This window comes from Eublepharis macularius, chromosome 4 (genome assembly GCF_028583425.1).
Source record: "Eublepharis macularius isolate TG4126 chromosome 4, MPM_Emac_v1.0, whole genome shotgun sequence".
In the NCBI taxonomy this organism is placed as follows: domain Eukaryota; kingdom Metazoa; phylum Chordata; class Lepidosauria; order Squamata; family Eublepharidae; genus Eublepharis; species Eublepharis macularius.
The window spans coordinates 85,210,266-85,226,299 of record NC_072793.1 but is presented as its reverse complement, the minus strand read 5'-3'; the positions used below and the strand labels follow the sequence as shown (position 1 = coordinate 85,226,299).

The 16,034-nt window shown below is 41.8% G+C and overlaps 1 protein-coding gene across 4 annotated transcripts in view; it reads right to left on the bottom strand.

Annotated features, from left to right (window-relative positions):
- Nucleotides 1-16,034, bottom strand: part of GRIA1 (glutamate ionotropic receptor AMPA type subunit 1) — a 321,015-nt gene that overhangs the window by 132,432 nt on the left and 172,549 nt on the right. For all 4 annotated transcript variants that reach the window (XM_054975561.1, XM_054975560.1, XM_054975563.1 and 1 more), the window contains one exon: nucleotides 14,776-14,829. In XM_054975561.1, the coding sequence (XP_054831536.1) occupies nucleotides 14,776-14,829 (54 nt within the window). The remainder of the gene's footprint in view (nucleotides 1-14,775; nucleotides 14,830-16,034) is intronic.

Here is a 16,034-nt window from a genome sequence, read left to right as displayed (position 1 = left end):
GTTATGAAAAAGAATTTCTCAAACTGCAGTGCTGTCAAAACATATGGTGACAGTTTAATAAAGTATTTTCAAACAGTACATCATATTTAGGTGTGCTATAAACTTTTTATTGGTATACGTCTGCCTTTACAAATGATCGGGACATGATTCATTTAAGCAGAACATTCCAACAGAGTGTCAATAAATCTCTATATTACACTTCATAGATGTTTACTGAGCATAACCAAATAATGTCACAACAGATATCGATGTGCAGACTCACAGAGGCCCCTTGATTAATTACACACTTTTCTATAGAGGTCTAAGCAAGGTGGCTCGGGGTTTGAGAGCCAACACCTGTGACTCAGGTTAAATTTTATGAATGTCAGTGACAGTAATATTGTTAGTATCTGCCAATGTTGGTGTCAATCACTTTGTCAATCATTCAGTAGTCCCTTCCAGACAAGAAGATAAAATGCACAAACACATACCTGGGATTATTATGGCAGGCTCCCTGTCCAAAAAATGTATGCCTAGAGTCTATGCACATGACATGTTCACACATACAGCTTTCTTTCCACAATCAGGAACCCTGCTTTTCATGGAAATATCCATGACATACAAAGGCACTAATCATATGCTTGAATTAATATGCATTGGTTGGGGACAAAGCTTGCCACCATGATTCCATTCCTCCTTTTGTGCATTCATACATTGTTTTTTATTCAGATAAGGGCTGTATTTTACTGCTGTTGCCGTAAAGTTTGAGGGACCACAGACTTCACTTCTATTGCTGTAAGTATGATCCTACTGGATAGTTGCTATGTTGTTTAAATATGTCAGTCGTAGAATTGCTTATGCTCTGTTTTAGCATTTTTTCAGTTCTGCAGTGAATTTCTACTTGTTTTTAAATTTCCAAATATATATATACCCATTGCATGTTTATTGAAATGTCTTTGATATTGACTGTACTGACTCACACTGTGTAATCCACCTTGAGTCTCAGTGAGAAAGGTGGACTATAAATAACAAAAATAAAATTGCACATAAGCAGGGTTGTGCATGTTTGTGCACATCCACAAGCAATCCAAATTCTGTACTAAGAATGTCTGAGTTCTACAATCTATATTTATACTAGGTAAAAAGGTACAGGTAGTCCCCCTGTGCAAGCACTGAGTCATTATTGACCCATGGGGGGATGTCGCATCACAACATTTTCATGGCAGACTTTTTGTTACTGGGTGGTTTGCCATTGCCTTCCCCAGTCATCTACACTTTATTCCCAGGAAACTGGGCACTCATTTTACCGACCTCGGAAGGATGGAAGGCTGAGTCAACCTTGAGCTGGCTACCTGAGCCTGACTTCCACCAGGATCGAACTCAGGTTGTGAGCAGAGCTTGGGATGCAGTACTGCAGCTTACCACTTTGCACCACGAGATTTAGTCATAGAAAAAGGATATATGCAGGACAGGGAAAATTGATTGTGCAACCCTGAAGTTTCTGAGATTTCAGTGAGTGTTGATGTTTGGTCACTGTACCTTTAAATAATAAGAAGTAGAACTCTAATCTGTTCTTTTTTAAAAAAAAAACCTTGGGAAATAGAGATTCTCAGATAACAGAACCTGATACTCCATTCTGTTCTTTTTCTGTAAACCCACACAACTGAAACATACACACAGCCCTGCAAATTCCTTCTCCCAAAGTGGGTAGTTTAAAAGTACAGCTGAGAGGAAAGGAATATGCTGAAGGCATTTGAATGAGTGTTTAGCAAATCAAAGCTGAAATCTCTATGGTCTGAAATGCAGCATAAAGGGTATCAAGCTAAATGGCAAGATAATGAAAGGAAAAGCCAGCCATGATTGAACCCAAGATCAAATGTCAGCATGACTTGACAGAATGAAGTCATGTCTGTGTGTGTGCATGTGTGTGTAAATTGTGCTTTCATTAAGTTTGTAATTATAAACCACCTAGATTGGTGTGTGAGAGTTTGGAAGTTTCTATAAAGGGCTGGTGCGTTCCCTACAAGGAAAGGACAGAAAAGTAAATATGAAGAAAGTTACAGTGAGGGAAGTAGTAAATAAAAAGGCTAAAATAATAAAGCACAAACTAATTTAATGTAGAACCATCCCCTTCTAACCATCTTGTGACAGTCCAGTGTCATGAGGAGAGATTGTTAAAGTCTAGGGATTATGTATTGTCGAAGGCTTTCACGGCCGGAGAACGATGGTTGTTGTGGGTTTTCCGGGCTGTATTGCCGTGGTCTTGGCATTGTAGTTCCTGACGTTTCGCCAGCAGCTGTGGCTGGCATCTTTAGAGGTGTAGCACCAAAAGACAGAGATCTCTCAGTGTCACAGTGTGGAAAAGATGTAGGTCATTTGTATCTACTCAGGAAGGGTGGGGTTGAGCTGAGTCATCCTGTGAGAGTTTCCCAGGGTGTGGAATGCTAATGGCGGGAGGCTTCACTGTATCCCGAGGAGGTTCTTTTGCATATGGATTGGTACTTGATGTGCTAATCTTCTCTGCAGGGCTATTGTCGGGGATAGAATGTTTTGTTGGCCTGGTGTTTTTCAGAACTGGAAACCATGCTCTGTTCATTCTTAAGGTTTCTTCTTTCCTGTTGAAGTTTTGCTTATGCTTGTGAATTTCAATGGCTTCCCTGTGCAGTCTGACAAAGTAGTTGGAAGTGTTGTCCAGTATTTTGGTGTCCTGGAATAAGATACTGTGCCCTGTTTGAGTTAGGCTATGTTCAGCCACTGCTGATTTTTCAGGTTGTCCAAGTCTGCAGTGTCTTTCATGTTCTTTTATTCTTGTCTGGATGCTACTCTTTGTGGTCCCGATGTAAACTTGTCCACAGCTGCAGGGTATACGGTATACTCCTGCAGAGGTGAGGGGGTCTTGTCTGCGTAGCATCCAGACAAGAATAAAAGAACATGAAAGACACTGCAGACTTGGACAACCTGAAAAATCAGCAGTGGCTGAACATAGCCTAACTCAAACAGGGCACAGTATCTTATTCCAGGACACCAAAATACTGGACAACACTTCCAACTACTTTGTCAGACTGCACAGGGAAGCCATTGAAATTCACAAGCATAAGCAAAACTTCAACAGGAAAGAAGAAACCTTAAGAATGAACAGAGCATGGTTTCCAGTTCTGAAAAACACCAGGCCAACAAAACATTCTATCCCCAACAATAGCCCTGCAGAGAAGATTAGCACATCAAGTACCAATCCATATGCAAAAGAACCTCCTCAGGATACAGTGAAGCCTCCCGCCATTAGCATTCCACACCCTGGGAAACTCTCACAGGATGGCTCAGCTCAACCCCACCCCTCCTGAGTAGATACAAATGACCTACATCTTTTCCACACTGTGACACTGAGAGATCTCTGTCTTTTGGTGCTACACCTCTGAAGATGCCAGCCACAGCTGCTGGCGAAACGTCAGGAACTACAATACCAAGACCACGGCAATACAGCCCGGAAAACCCACAACAACCATCTAGGGATTATGTTAGTTTATGAGATTCTAACATTTTAACACTTTGCTTAGAATGCCAAAAAAACCCCCATATTTAGTCATGTTTGGGCATTCCTTTTGAACATATTTATCATAAATCTTCTAAAGGAGACCCTTTCTAGAGGAATCTCAGACAACAGGGCTCACTCAAGATGTAAGGTATCCTTGACTTTTCACCTTTCCTAGCAATATTTTTATCCACCAATTTTCTTCTACTCAGCAGAGAACTGGAATTTTCCTCCATAACCCAGAATATCCCAGCTAAATCACTGGTATCAAATATAAAGAGAGAAGAAACAGAGATTATGGGACACGTTACCCATCATAATGGAAATGGATCTGTAAGGTTTCTAAGCTCCCTGTTCTGATAACGCTTGCTGTGCTCTTCCTCCTGTTCTTTTACTTAAAAAGCACACTGTGGAACATTTTCAAAGTTTCACAGAAGTTCAGTTTTTGATTTCTTATAAGAACTTCCCGAATCATCTCTTTAAAAACACATAACCCAAATCATTTTTGCTTGACTAACCCAGTAAAAGTGACAGCATTCTGTATACTGGGAATTATCATCTCCCAAATTCACCAGTTGAGAGTAGTTTCATATACATTATGTTTGATGACATGTACAAAACAAATATAATTTATTCACAAAACATGCAAGGTTAAGAGCAAATTGGGGTTTATAAACTATTGGCAAACACATTTTTTGGACTCACATTATATGACATGACCCAGTCAGTTTTTGGCGACAAGTAAGAGCCCAGTCCTGAGTGCTGCTTTGGTGGTAGCCAGCAATCAACATAATAGTGGTGTTTCCATAGGGAAACATTCAACATGCCCTTCTCTGCAAAGCATAGACCACATAGTGAGTGCACTAGAGACTAAAGCAACCCCCACAACCCCCACCAATCAGGCAGTGGCATCTAATGACACCCATCAGAGTGGCCCACACAGGCACAGCCAACCACCACAACCTCCCTTCTACACCTCCCGCTGCACTACAGAGCACCACAGGACAAGAAGGAAAGACCCAGAGACAGAGCAACTCCAACAGAGGCATGTGGCCTGAGCATACCCCCCATAGCCCACAGGGGACGGGCACCACCATGGCTGTCAGGACGCCAACCCGTCCCCCTGGCAAGACTCTGATTGACAGTAAAAGTGCTACCAACTAGAGATGGGCACGAACCAGGGAAAAAATGAACCGTGTGGTTCGTAGTTTGTCGCATTTCATGAACCACGAACTTTTACGAACCTGCCTCGGTTCGCAAACTGGTTTGTTTGGTTTGTGAAAACAGTATATTCAGGTCAACAAATCATCACTTCTGGGTCAGCAGAAGGTCACTTCCGGGTCAGCAGAAGGTCTGCAGGAAGTCCATCCCCTGTTGCCTAGGAAACGGATTGATCGGCGCTAGGCTGTCTGCAGTGATGAACCAAAAAATGAACCAAATGAACCAGTATTGTCGAAGGCTTTCACGGCCGTAGAACAATGGTTGTTGTGGGTTTTCCAGGCTGTATTGCCAAGACCACAGCAATATAGCCCGGAAAACCCACAACAACCAAATGAACCAGCCTAAAGTTCGTGGCGGTTCGTCAGAAATGGGTTCTGATGTACCGCCGGTTTGCGAACCATGAACCGGCCTGGTTCATCATGAACTTTAGTTTGTGTTTTGGTTTGTGCCCATGTCTACTGCCAACACATAACCATCCCTACTCTATGACACCTTCACCACAAATCACAAAAGGGAGAACAGAACAGCCCAGCATCCAACACTTTGGCTTAGACACCCCTTTACAACCCCTCCATGCCACACCCTTGCACTATGTCCACCCTGACCCCCCCTCACACTACCAACCTGCATTTTCAGGGAGGTGCCAGCAGAGCTATGGGGAGGGTAAGACCAAGACCTGCACTCCCCCTTGCTGAAGCAGGCACATCTTGCCTCCCCTGTGCAAACTGCACACAGCAGCTGGGAAAGTGTATGAGTGGGAAGGGGGTTGGGACTGCAGAGGGGTGGCCAAGTCAGGTTGTTGCAGCTACCTGAAGAAGTGAGCTACAGTGAATGAGAGTTCATAGTGAGCTACATGTCATCAGTCTTTAAGGAATCAGTGGACTTGTGTTGTATTGTGCAGCTGAACAAAACAGAAGTCCAGTGGCACCATGAAGACTAACAACTAGACATGGGCACGAACAGCATTACAAACAGAAAAAACCCACCAACAGCCCAATCTGCTGTTCATGAGCAAGATATTCATGAGGTCCCATCCTAAACGAACAGGTGGTCATTAAAAGCCTTGTTCGTTGCCTTCTGCAGCCATTCGGTAAGCAAGACAGTCTGGCTCCTGCTGTAATCAATCCCCTTGGCAACCGGAGGGAGGGATTGAACTCTGTCTGAACTCCTTCTGGCTTTCCTTCTGGCTTTAACCCTTCAAAGTACTTCCAGCAGAGAGTCCCATTTTTGCCACTGTGAAGAGAAAATGACAGCCAACGGGAAGACCCATGGATCATGCCTTTTCTGGGGTGCAATCTCTCTGAAACTTGGGGGGTCTTCAGAGGACAGTGATGACTATGTCCCCTGCAAATTTGGTGGGTATTGGACATTGGGAAGGTCAGTTTGTGGGATGTTTAAAGGGCCCTGCTCCTTGCATGTGGCAGGAAAGGGCCCTTTAAACTATCAGCTGGCAGGCAGCAGGGGGGAATCCCCCCCTGCTGCCTGCCAGCTGATAGTTTAAAGGGATCTTTAAAGGGCCAGGTAAGTGGGTTTGAGGGGAGGGTGGCTAAGTGGGGGGGGGGTTGGGGGGAGTGGTTCTGGCCCCCATGAACAACGAACAACGAACATGCCCAGGAACAGTCCATGTTCGTCCATGTTCATTGTTCGTTGTTTGTGGATGGCACTGAATGACGAACAGGGTGTTCAGGGTTTTCTTTTTCCATTCGTGCCCGTGTCTACTAACAACATCCATTTCAATATGAGCCCACCCCTTCAGTTGTGTGAAGGTGGACCATTCTGGGAAGCTATATGGGGAAATCATAGAAGGGAGGGAGAAGTTGAGGCAGAAAATGGAATAGCATGAGAAGGCAGGGTGGGAGGGAGAAGGGAGCATGTCTCATCCACTCAGACAAACAGACAGGGACAGAGTTGTAGAACGATCCAGACTTTATTGAATATCAGCCAGGAAATAGCATGAGGTGTCCTTTCAGCTGCTGCTGATACATTCAGTGCAACCAGTATATTATGGCAAACAAATTTCTGCCACCTCTTTCCCTATGGTTTCACCTACACCCTATGGCCCTCTCCTGTTTAGTAGGTATACATAATATATCTTTGGAAGCTGTTTTGAGAAGCTATGGAGGTGGGGCATGTCAGAGCTCCCTTCTTCAGATATCAAAGTCAAAGATCCCTTCTTCACATACAGATACTTGTATCTGAAGCTTTGACTCTCAAAAGCTTATACCCTGAAAATCTTGTTGGTCTCTAAGGAGCCACAGGGCTCAAATCCTGTTGTTGTGGATGTGGATACCTACCTGAAGTTAATTTGTGTTTACTCTTTCATTGTTTAGCTGAACAGATCTAAGGACTCAGGATCAGCCAGGTTTTTTTCTATTTGTGATCATGAAAAATTAATTCGCCATTTCATATGGAAAATAGCCATTTTGTTGGAAAGTTGTTGAAAACATCAGTTTGCGTATGCTATTGACTGTAAAAATAAAGCACTCATTTGCTTACAGCTAGAGCAGTGAAAATTGCTGTTTAGTCATGAAAATGAACCCTTTCAGCTCTTGCTGATAAATTCAGTGCAACCAGCATATTATTGCGAAGTGTTTCTGCCATCTCTTTCCTCATGGTTTCACCTACAACCTGTGGCCCTCTCCTACTTAGTAGGTATAAATAATTTTCATCCTCAAAGATGTCTACAGCAGGAAAAAGTATCTGTGCTTTGAAATAGTTCTGATATTGCAGCCATAGTGAACATCATTGAACTGGAATCAATGTTTTGTAACCGTCCCTTGAGCCACAGAATCAGGTAGCTGATCACAAAAATAGTCACTTGTCTTTTTCTATGCATGCATACTGGGATTTTTTTAAAGGGGTGCAGTATATGGATTACCAGTCTAGAGAACATGTTAAACATTTTAATTGTTTCATGGTGAAGAGCTGTTACAGTATCTGGGGCAGTAGGTGTGTGTATAGCTATGTTCGTCTGCTGTAGCTAGGGTTGCTAGGTCTTCCCTGGCAATTGGCGAGAGAGGGGTGGTGCATGTGTGAAAGAGGGGTGGTGCATGTGTGAGAGAGGGGTGGTGCATGTGTGATTGTCGTGCTTGCACAATGATATCAATTCTGGCGAAAGGGTCACACTGGGGCTATTTAACACTTGTTCAAAACCATTGAGTGTTGGGCCTAAAATGCTATGTCACCCTGGAAGTGATGTCATTGCTCAGGGATAATGATCCTGTGCACCTTCCTCCTTTGGCTGGCATGCTTTCACCCACCAATCAGCTGAGGACTGGTAGTCAGAGGCCTTAATTGCTAGGAAATTACCCACCATAAATGGTGGGCAATACCTAGCAAGCCTAGCTACAGCCAAAATAATAGAGGGTTCTATTAAACATAATTGGTTCCCAGCTTAAGAGGTAGCTGTTTTGAGGCACCTCACTTTCAAAGTCTATTTGGTGACTTAGGGATGCTGGGTTCCCTGGGCAGGAAACTGGGGGGCAGAAGAGGGGTTGGGTGTATGTGCCAGGAGCATGCAGTGCTTGCTTGCTCTGGAGCACTTCCTCATTGATGTCATTCTCGGCACAACAAGGAAGTGCTCCAGAGTGCATGGGAATGCACTGCAGAGTTCCCAGGTCCATTCCTGCACCTTTTCCTTTCGCTGTCCAGATGAGAGTGTAGAGACTCCACTCTTTACATTGGACAAACTGGCCAGTCACTTCGACAAAGAATGAATGGACATAAGCAAACAAGCAAACTAGGTAATACAGAGCAATGGACTTGGACAACAAGAACATTTTTAAAAGCTCACTGTATGGGCAAATGAAAGCCATATCATTCATAAGAAGTGGCCCAAACTAAAAAAGAGATCTAGTACAATTATAATTTTTTCCCAAAGCATATGATAGTTCTCTCTTAGCATTCTAGAATGATTAATTCTAACTATTTTGTATTTACTGGCTTTGGAAGCACAAGGTCCATACTACACAGTAATAGGGCAATTGTGTGATTACTTTTGTCTTGTAAATTATAGAATAATTAGGATTTGTTAGGGGGAACGGGTGATTGTGGTTTGATACACTGATAGTGTTACATTTAATTAGTATGCTTGGATTCTCAATACAGAGCTACTGGAAGAAAGAACAACTAGCACAATTCTATTAGGACTGCTTGCAAAACAATAGGACCCAAACTGTGAAAGCAGAAAGCAGATCCACTCATACAAAAGAAGGATCTGTGATTTTCATTAGTCTCTCACCCTCCTGTACTACATCTGGAAGGTCCCCTAACACACAAACTTTGAGGGTAGCCTTTGGGGTGGAAATTGTGGGAGGGGGAGCTGGGAAGGCCCTATTCTTTAAGCTGAACTCAGTTCATAGTAGTTAGGATCCAAGCAGGTAATTTGGATAAAACCTGTAGAAAAATTACACTTCCTTAAACACTGGGTTATATGGGCTTTCTTCTGCATCCCACACCCCTCCCTTTTGTAGTTGCTGTTCACCTGACATTGAACCTTCTGAGATTTTAGCAACAGGTGAAAACATTTCTATTTTCTTTGTTTTTTTTCATTTTGGGAGGCTGTGCTTTTTTATATAGATGTTTTAATGTTTTTTGTTAAATATGCTTTAAGGTTTTTGTTAAAAGTGCTTTTAGACTGCATTGCTGGTTTAAATACTTACGTTTTTGAATATTTTTATTTCAGTTCATCATTGTGATTTAGTTTTTTATTTGTACATGCAAGCTTTCTCAAAAATGTGTATGGTTGAGACACGAGATACAGCTATTTATAATGGATCAATAAATAAATGACTGTTGTGGGGAAAAAGTGGAATAGAACCTTGTCAAGGCTTTTTTGAAGACTCTCAGATCATATGCAATACAGTTTGGACTGGCCCATTGCATGCTCTTTACATGAATGGCTCTTGCCATCAGTTTTCAAGGAACGTGAGTAAACATAAAGCAGTGACCAATGAACACCAGGTGGTTGTCAAATGACTTAGAAATGAAAGTGATGATGGGTACTCTTTCCTTCTTGTCATACAGCATTCTATGGACAGTAAATGCAAAGGCAAGGGGAGGGGCTACCATTGTAACAGCAAGCTTTGCCTTTTACGTTTTCTCATTCAAGTGATGTTGTGGTAATATCTACCCTACCCACACATCATGTGCATAGTAGTGATGTGCACTTGAAAAAAAATTGTATATATTTGGATTTTGAATTAAGAAAGGGCATAAATACTGCTGTTCTGGGTTGTTTGGGTCACCCAATACTGTTTCAGTATATGGATTTGGGTTTTATTGGAATTCTGAATTTGGAAGAGGATATTCCTATGGGGATTATTTCTGGTGAGTTGGACTGCAGAGAACCTAGTTCTCCCTGCCTACTAAAGATTCCTCAAGTTTCTAGTTGATTGGATCAAGGAGTCCAGCCATCTTACTTGCCTCAATTGTTTCCCGTGAGGAAAAAATTCCATGCTTCCTCCAGGGCAAAGAAGCCAAACACACAACAGCAAGCAACCACTGAACAAAAGCCTCCCAATGCACACAGAACCAACAAGCCCAACAGAACCAACATCAAATCAGAAAATCCTAGCAGAACCACAGGCCAATTTGGCAAGCCCAAGAGAACCAGTGTCAAACCAGAGAATCCAAGCCAAACCAACTTAAGCAAGGCACACTGTTGAAAGACCAACAGGCCCAATTTACAGATACAGAATCCAAGCCAAACCAAACCTGGTAAGCCAATACCAATACCTGGCAAGAAGACACTGATACAGACTTACTGTAAAATTAAGACTGGGAGGCTTAAAACACTGTCCCCAAATATTTTCATGTCCTCCTGAATATTTCCAGAATTTTTAACTACCCATTTATTGGTATTCTGCAAAATCCCAAATACCATCTGGACATCCAAATATATCTGAAAAGTTCCAGGAACATTTTTATTTTTGTAGAAATTATTTTTACATATTTTATTTTTGTATATTTATTATTTTTATATAAATATATATATAGCTGCCTATGTATTACATTTATATACAACTTCAAGTGTACATGGAACTTGCCTCCACAATTCCATTTCTTCTCCCTGTGCACTGTCTCCATGCAAAGTTGTGTGAAAAGGGCTCATCTCTTTCCTAAACCTGTTATCTCTGTTAAAGCAATGTGGCATGTGGCTCTTAACATATTGCTCATATGCTGCCCTAATTTTCATCTGGCACAAGGGAAAAATATGAAGTCCCACCTCTCTTTCTTGAGCACTCTAGTACTTCAATAAGACGATGTTTACCACTGAGTCAGAAGGTAACTAGAATATTATAGTTGACTGAAGTCTCAATCTGTTCCTCTGATGAGAGGACTCCTGGGACTGTTAATGGGACATGGAACACTTCACTTTTGGTACACTGACTGAAAAGCAGGGCAATTTAGTAAAGAGGAGAAGTCATTACTGCCACTTTATAGCTGTGTGGTGGCCTAGATTAAATAAGTTTAAAAGTACGGACATATTGAAGCCATGTGGCCATGACATGCACAAAAACAAACCTTTAAACAGTTATTGGCAGTCTCACCAGGAACCAAAAGACTGAACATTTCTAGAGAACAAACAGTCTTCTTCCTGGGACCTATCAAATGCATTTCATCCAAGTTCATAAACAAATCTGGCATTTTCAATTTGCATATGAATTCTTGTGTCTGACTATTAGCTCTACTGGAATGTTGAAATAAACCTTGGATAGAATTAAATTTTCATACATGTATTGGAAACTGAAAACAGATGCCTCCCAAATATGCGTGAAGTGCAATCTGTTCACTCTGTTCTTGATGACTCTGGTCAGGCCTGATTCAGATATAAGCATGCACTTAAGAAGACCTGAGCATCTAGATGGCTTTCTTATATCAAACTATTTACCTACTGGCCAGAGGTATACCATAGATAATGTTTTAGGTTTGTTACCAGGTACTGTACACAAGTACAAGTAATACAATTATGGAGTGCCTGCTTCCATTTTAAGCCTTTATTATTACAAAATAATCATTCAGCATTCTTTATATCAACTCAATCAACAGAAAACCATACCATCCATTATAACTACATAAATCATTAAAGGAGATCAATTACATGAGTCCAAAAAAGTATCTAACCCAAAGATATAAAAATAACAGGCAAGGAACCCCTCCAAAGAAGATGCTCACTATCACTTTAGCTTGTCATATTTATAGGATTTCAGAACCTTTTCTTATAAATAGCTGCTTTAGAGACTTAAATTCTTGGCTAACTTATTATCTTTAAGATTTCATACACCAACAAGATTATATATGAGACATCTTCTTGAAACATATATCAATAGCTAGTTCATTCTTGCTACTTTTTGTGTTAACAAAGCCTATGTAGAATTAGTGATTACAAGTTTCTCGTACGTCTATAATATTGCCAGCTTCTATGAAGTTAGACATTCCTGCCATTCTCAGATACTCCCTGCATCTGGGCCTTTGTACATTGTGTGCATTAGTGTGAGTTAGATGGCTCCTCTAATCTACACGTGGCAATACAATTGTGTAACTCTATTGTCTTATGCCCCTCTCCAAAGTTATTTTATTCTAGGCTTTTAGAATTCCTTTGTGGCCTAACTAGTTATGGGGCTAGGCTAGCCCTGTTTCTGTGTGCATAAGTGTCTTGAATAACTTTCTTGGTTATATCGAGCAGTTGTTCCCCTATAGTTCTAGGTATATCTATGACAAACCTTCCCCCCCCCTTTTTGGATAGGATACGGCCCTGTAGGATTTTCAGGATTCATAGACAGGATCTCAGTAGAGGGTAGCAGTTTCAAGAATACAAGTTCTACTACACAGAAACTCAGGTTCAGGGCTGATGCTCACACTGTAAAGTTCTCAAGCTAGCCATGTGGCCATCATGAGAACTTCAGATCAGCCATGTATCTGGAGTAGTGTGCTAAGAACTCAGTTCCTGGGTCTAAAAGGCCCAGTTTGGATCAGGAACATGGAATGGAGGAAGAGGAGGCTTAAATACCCACCCATTTCCTTGCCTGAAATGGCCCTAAAGATCTACTATTTGCCATTTTGGGGAAACCTACATGAACTGATAAACATTTTTCCCGAAGAGGGTAAACAGTTGTCCCTGGAACCATTTCAGGTTGGGAAAATGGCATACAGAGGAGTGCTTAAGTCTATTCTCTTCACTTATCATGCCCCCAATTTGAATTGGACCCACACGAGCCTAGGAATCGAGTTCCTAGAATGGAACTCAATGTGGCCAGCACATAGACTTTGTAACGTGTGAATCAGCCTGTTAGGGCAACAGAAGCAAATGGGAATAACAATGAATTAACCACTTAAAATCATTTCATTCATTACCCTGTTTTCAGTGTAAATTGCTTATAAACTGGAACCTTTTTTCCAATCTGTTGAAATTTGGTTGGGAGGAACCTTTAGGTATAAGGACTACAGATAATATTATTCCAACTGGGTGAAAATCAAAATACAGCTTAAAAAGTTTAGTCCACCATCCCCAAAATAAAAATTTCACAAACAACTAGGATTTTATTTATTAAACTGATTTGAGCCTTATTAATACTCAACCCTCAGTGCAAGCACCACATACCAGAGTGAACAGGTAAACGCACCCTGGCTCCAAGCACAAGGTAGACTTAATGGGCCAATCACTTTTCATGGCCTGCATAATGATGTATGCCTAGAGAATCTGTGATTTCACCAATACTCTACCCACATGCTGGTAAATACCAGGGTTTGAATAGCTCCAGCCCCAAGGGGACCCAGTCCCCACCCCACCCCCCAGACTGGTAGGCCTTGAGAAGCTGGTTCAAGAAGGATCACCATCATTAGATGCCTTGGGGTGCTCAACATAGTCCCTTAACTTAAGCAAAAGCCACACTGTTCCAGCAAACCCCATTAGGGCCTAACCAGTCTTAACCAGGCCTAATTAGAACACACCACCCTGACAAAGTGGCAAAGCAAAGTAGGTTAAAAAATAACCATTTTTTAGCCAATCTGAAGGAGTCCAAAATTTCCTACTTGATCCCAAAGCAACAAGTTACTCTCACCTTGCCAAAATACTGGGATGGGCAGGTGGTAGGGTTGCCAGGTTCCCTTATGCTCCCGGTGGGAGGAGGGACCCAGCACTCATCTTTCTTCTCTCCTTGCGTGCTCACAAAGTGCTCCTGCACTCCTGGTGTGGCATGATGATGTCCCTTCTGGGATTAACATCATTGTGCAGGCCCTGGGAGTACTGGGCTGATTTGGGCTTCAAATTGGCCCAGTGCAAAGCATGAGAGTGCTCCCAGAGCCTGCGTGATGACAGCACTCCTGGGAGTGACATTGTCATGCTGTATCGGGAACATGCCCTGGAAGTCTGTTCCCCCACCTTTCCCCCCTGCCAGTCAGGTGAGTGGTGGAAGAGGGTGGGAGTAGAGGGTGGGATCCCCTGCCTCCACTGGTGGTCCTGGCAGCCCTAGCAGGTGGGCAGCTCCAAATGGCAAGTGCTTTTTACAGGAGAGGAGCAAGCATATAAGGTTTGTTTGTTCTTAACCCTTGATTGGCAGGGAGCCAAACCTTCCAGCATGCCCACTCCCCCAGCAAGTGCAGCATTTTTCTTATTTGGAAAAGGAAGTGAAGCAAAAGCAACTCCCAAGCCACTGGGAATAGTAGCTAAAATTCTCACTGAAATAAATGGCAATAAAGCCAAATATAATAATTAATGGAACTACATATTAATAAAAGCTATAACAAAAATACTTATGGAATGAAAACAAAAAATGTGTATCTCTATTAATGTGTCTATCGGTTACAGTACACTAAAAAGCCACTTGGTTTTCAAATCATGCAGCTATATGCACATCTTTATGAGTCATTATGGGCAACTGGATGAAAAAAATTCTTGCTGTACCAAAAGCATTGTAAATATAGAGAACCACCCTGAAGATCTTACATTTCCTCACATAGTAAGTCAATTTTCAAAAAAGTTACAAAAAGCACTAATCAGAAAATATATATTGCAAGCAATGAGAAACAAGCAAGATCGGACTTACCAGAGTTGCAAGAATATAGTGATATCCTATCCCGTTTTTTCCAAGCTTAATAACCTGCAATGGTGAAACAAAAAACTCTTTATAACACAATTTATTGATAAATAAAGAGAATTTTGCAACGAATGTTCACCCCTGTAATTATTTTAACCTAGGCGTGCTATAAATAAGAACATTTGCATAAGGAGCTACTTTAAAAAATCCCAGATTTAAGCTACAATATCTCTGACACATGGGGTTTCAATTGCTGTGCAATCAGAATGAGGAAGGAAGAAATTGCAGAACAAGTTCAGTAAGCAGATCCCAAAAGTAAGATGAAAACCACGTATCATAAATGTTTAGGGATTTATTTGTTCACGGTCTCATGAGCAAAAGAGATAATGATCATTACCACTGACAAGAAGAGTGCTGCCACATCTCCCAGGATGCACATTAAACAAACGTAGGAAAAGTAAAGGGCCAAGTGACTTGCCCTTTTGTATTCCAAAATTTGCTGTAGTACCCAAGAGGACAACTACTAATCTCACTTGAAAGGACCTATGGACACCTAGAAGTCACAGACCTCAGAGAGGAAGAGCTATGGGCAAAAAAGAAGTGCAAAACTGAAGCAAGAATAATTTTTACTTGGAATATTGCATAATAATATAAGACAACATCATGGTTGGACCCTGAGGGACATTAGGGTGAATCTAGTTCAGCATTCTGGGAGGCCTCTGAGAACTCACAAGCAAGGCACACCCATCTCCTGTTGTTTATCTTGGTGTTCAGAGGAATAGTGTCCTTGAACCTGTAGCTTCCATTTAATTGCAACAGCTAACACTATAATGGTTGTTCTTTATTAAAGGTTTTCGAAAGCCATCTACACTAGTGGCTATTATCACTACCTCTGGCATTAATACAATTAATTAAATCAATACAATTAATTATGTATTGATTTCACATAACTCCCTTTATGTTACATGTGGCAGACTCTAGATAGAGGATTTCTGTTATTATTTAGGCCATGAAAATCGGGGGGAGGCAGCAGGGCCAGCTCAAGCTGAACTGACTCAAGCATTCTCCCAATTGTGCTGATCTCTCTGCAGCCCACCTTACATGTATGTGAGGCAACAGATCCAAAAGGAGACACGTGCAGGTACAAAAGGTGACTCATGCAGACACGGGAAGGAATGTGTACCTCTCTCTCTCTCTCTCATGTCCCTAGAAGGATCCTTCCATACTAATCTGGTAGGATCCAGGGTTTGGTACAGTGGGAAGGCCTC